Genomic DNA, 3,921 nt, shown 5'->3' on the forward strand with positions numbered 1-3,921 from the left:
AAGTTACAATAATGTTCTATCACTTGCAGGAGATTTATTTCAGGAAAGTATTTTGTCTTAATTTCTGGCTTGTAAAAGAACTGATTTTGTAGACAATTGATAATCTTTATTCTATATCAAGAAAGACTTTCAATGCTGAACCACAAACAATGTTACAATTTCTACTAAGACTAGTCCTTACCAATGTTCAGGACTCTGACTCTGAATCTTTTCCAGGATGCTTATTCATATACGTGTGTGTGTGTGTGTGTGTGTGTGTGCATGCATACACACAAGTGGGAATGTGTGCTATATGGTCTGTGAGCCTGGTGTGAGAGTATAAGGCCTGGTGTATTAATATAGAGCCCATTGTGCTGCTATAGGGCCTGGTGTGTTTGTACAGGGCCTGGTTTGCTGGTATAGGGCCTGGTGTGTTTGTACAGGGCCTGGTTTGGTGGTATGGGGCCTGGTGTGGTTGTATGAGGCCTGGTGTGGTGGTATGGGGCCTGGTGTGGTGGAATAGAACCCGGTGTGGTTGTATGGGGCCTGGTGTGTGGGTATAGGACCCGGTGTGGTTGTATGGGGCCTGGTGTGTGGCTATAGGGCCTGGTGTGTGGGTATGGGGCCTGGTGTGTGGGTATGGGGCCTGGTGTGGTGGTATGGGGCCTGGTGTGTGGGTATAGGACCCGGTGTGGTTGTATGGGGCCTGGTGTGTGGCTATAGGGCCTGGTGTGGTGGTATGGGGCCTGGTGTGTGGGTATGGGGCCTGGTGTGTGGGTATGGGGCCTGGTGTGGTGGTATGGGGCCTGGTGTGTGGGTATAGGGCCTGGCGTAGTTGTAAGGAGCCTGTGCTGCTACAGGCCCGGGTGTGGTGAGTGAAGTGGTCAGCAGCAGGGGTCCGGCAGGGCTGCATGCTCCTCCGGGCTCCCGCAGCTCTGTGACCCTGGGCTGGGCCTGCGCCTGTCTCCCCTCCACTTCATCTTCCCTCCTGTCATGAAGATGGATCAAACAAAAACACCAAAACACCCTCAGTGCCCCGAAACCGACCTGCCAGAGTGACAGCAACAGGTTTCAGTGAGGAGCAGTGTCTACCTTATGACTCAAACCTACCTTCCCTTTGAAAGTGTGTGCATGGAAAGAAGACACACACACACACACGCACACACACACACACACACACACGATGTACATTCCCTATCCTTGCATTAACATAAACACACACATACGTACACATGCAAAAAACACACACCAAGACAAACAAAACACACACACACAAACACACACACAGGCGCACATATACGCACAAATGTACAGCTCTTACACAGATGGCCTCCACGAACCACAAATGCTGCGTAACCCCAGCCCCCTGTGGTTGTGGCAGGGCCCAGACTGCCAGTAAAGAGGAGGATGCTTCATGGCTCAGCTATTCGCTGGGTAAAGGGAAAGGGTTTCTGGCCAACCTCAGCCTCTTCCCATTGGCCGGCCTGCTGGACGAGAGGAGAAGGCTGCTTTGCCCCGTGAGGCCAGTGAGAGGACAAAGCAGGAACAGACCACAGTTATTTACCAATACTAATATAAACATATGCTTTACATCACTTTCAACACAGCCCAAAGACCTCAGATGGATTCAGACCTCAAATGCACTCAAGTAACAGACAAGACCCACAACAGCACAACAGCGAGCAGCCGGTATAAAAACTTGGGCTGATAGATACAGTAAGAGGCCAGACGTCAAAGAACGGGACTGAATGATCCAGACTGCAGAAATAACCATTCGACCACATTCACAAAAACGACCAATTGTGTACAGACTGTATGATTATCAATGATTAACAATGATGTGCAAATATGCATTATGGGCTAGTACAAGCCTATTCAACCCCCCCCAAAAAATGTTATGGTCTACCATAACAAACTATTTGCATAAAAAACTTTGATACTTCCAAACTGGAGGGTTAGTAAGATATAAGTTTTCAAATAAGTAAAGAAAATATGAATGAATAATGCAGCCTATGTACAGAAATAACAGCATGACCACATTACAAATGACATTATGTACAGATTGTGTGAATATCCAAGATTACAATGAATATGTACAAACTCACATATAATCATCTGTCATGTGTTACGTTGCATCATAAAGAGTCAAGAACAACAACTCGCTAAGTTGAATTCTCCACTGTGACAAAATGGTTATGTAAATATTTTAAATGCTGTAAAGATTGGGAGAGCTAATGATTTTCAAATATTAACTTAAATAGCATTAACAAATAATCGAGAAATAAAAGCCTTGAAATGAATGAACAAATTAAAGCAATATGGTAAAGCATTTCTGTATCTCATTAAATTACATAACAGATTGAAACATGATGTATGCTAAAAGATACATATAAATTATTTAAATAACTTTAATAATTCAGTTCTAGTAATAGTAGTGGCATTCTGTTTGTATATTTCCTTTCCTTAAACGTATGTGGTGGTAGCAGGCCAACATTCACCATGCAGTTCCACATACAGCAGTGTGAAGCAAAGCATTCGCGCCCTCCACTGCTACCACGCTCAGTCCAGCGGTCGTGACGAGTCAGGCTCAGGTAAGGTGCGGACTGAACGGACTGACGGTCACCCCCCTCCGCACCCACAGTGCCCGTCAAGCTAAATTGTACAAAATTGAAAATGGGCTTTTTAGAGAAGAACAAAAAGGAAAAAGCTGGACCTCTTTCCCAAGTGGGTGTTCACTTTATATTTTACAGACAATGTTCCTTTAAAAGCCTGCGCCTGGAAATCCCATTAGATGTGCATATAAAATTCTCCCCATGATTAATAGTAGATGCGGCAGGGCTGGGTTGGAGGGTACCAACATGTGGCCTGCAGGACTCCTCCCCTGCTAGCTCACATTACACTCCATAAACTTGCCACTCTTTCCCACCTAAGCGTTTAAAAGGGAGGGGGGGATCACTTGACAGGAATGCCTCAGAACTGTGAAAGCAGCCCTTCGAGCTGGGAGCGGATAGAGTGGGCTAACCTTAAGGCTGAATGAGAGGGTGTGAGATTGTGGACCACAGCTCCATCACACACGACCATTTTTAGACGGAGAGGGAGTAGAGAAGTAGAGAGAGAGGGAAAGAGCTGTAGTGATACCACTGCTGGAGGGTGCCTGACCTCACACTTCATGTTGAAGGAGCGAGATACAGAATTACAGGGAGCAAAGCCTTGAGATCGAGCGTGCGATATTTTTGACGGGAGCGCTCCGTGATGCACGCATAAAGCTCCGCGCCGAAGTGGATGTTTCCCATCCCGCCAGCGTCAAGCAGCCGCGTCTCCGAAGGACTCAACTTTCAGACCGTACGTGGGTGACCGCGTGCTAACCCGTGTGCCCTGCACCTTGCGTGTGCTTCAGCATGGATCAGCCGGCCAGCAGCTGTATGCGGAGTTCCCACGCACCCAGCGCCCTGTGGGGCTGCGGCAGGAGCCCTCACCCTGGCACGGGGGCTGGCCTGCAGCCTTATCAGCAGGCCCCCTTCTCCCTGCACCAGAAGCATGACTTCCTGGCCTACGCCGACTTCCCCAGCACCTGCCTGCTGACGGCCCCACACGCCTACCCACGCGAGGACAGGCTGTACCCCGCCGAGCCCCACGGCGGCTACCAGCGGACAGACTGGCAGTTCCCTGCGTGTGAGCCACGCAGCAGGGGCCAGGAGCCATGTCAGGCGGCCGCGGTGGGGCCGGGTGGAGGGGTGGACGTGGACGTTGCAGGGGCTGACAGGCTGCCCGGGACAGTGACAGCAGGACTGGAGAGCGAATATTCTCCGCAGGGCATCGCTGCAGGTGACACAGAGAAAAAGAGTTGCAAGAGGAGAAGAGAAGTCACAGGTGAGCGCTGTGATATGTTATGAGGGTGTAACCCACTGTCTGTGACCGACTGGCTAGTGCTTATCTGCACTT

The 3,921-nt window shown here is 49.2% G+C and overlaps 1 protein-coding gene across 1 annotated transcript in view; it reads left to right on the forward strand.

The window, feature by feature from the left end:
• The first annotated feature begins 2,944 nt into the window (after positions 1-2,944).
• The window catches only part of meox1 (mesenchyme homeobox 1), a 6,529-nt gene continuing 5,552 nt past the window's right edge, over positions 2,945-3,921 (forward strand). The window contains exon 1 of the mRNA XM_027006123.3: positions 2,945-3,849. Coding sequence (XP_026861924.1) covers positions 3,378-3,849 — 472 coding nt within the window. The 5' untranslated portion in view covers positions 2,945-3,377. The remainder of the gene's footprint in view (positions 3,850-3,921) is intronic.

Source organism: Electrophorus electricus, chromosome 15, assembly GCF_041902795.1.
Source record: "Electrophorus electricus isolate QZ-2024a chromosome 15, ASM4190279v1, whole genome shotgun sequence".
Taxonomy (NCBI): Eukaryota; Metazoa; Chordata; class Actinopteri; order Gymnotiformes; family Gymnotidae; genus Electrophorus; species Electrophorus electricus.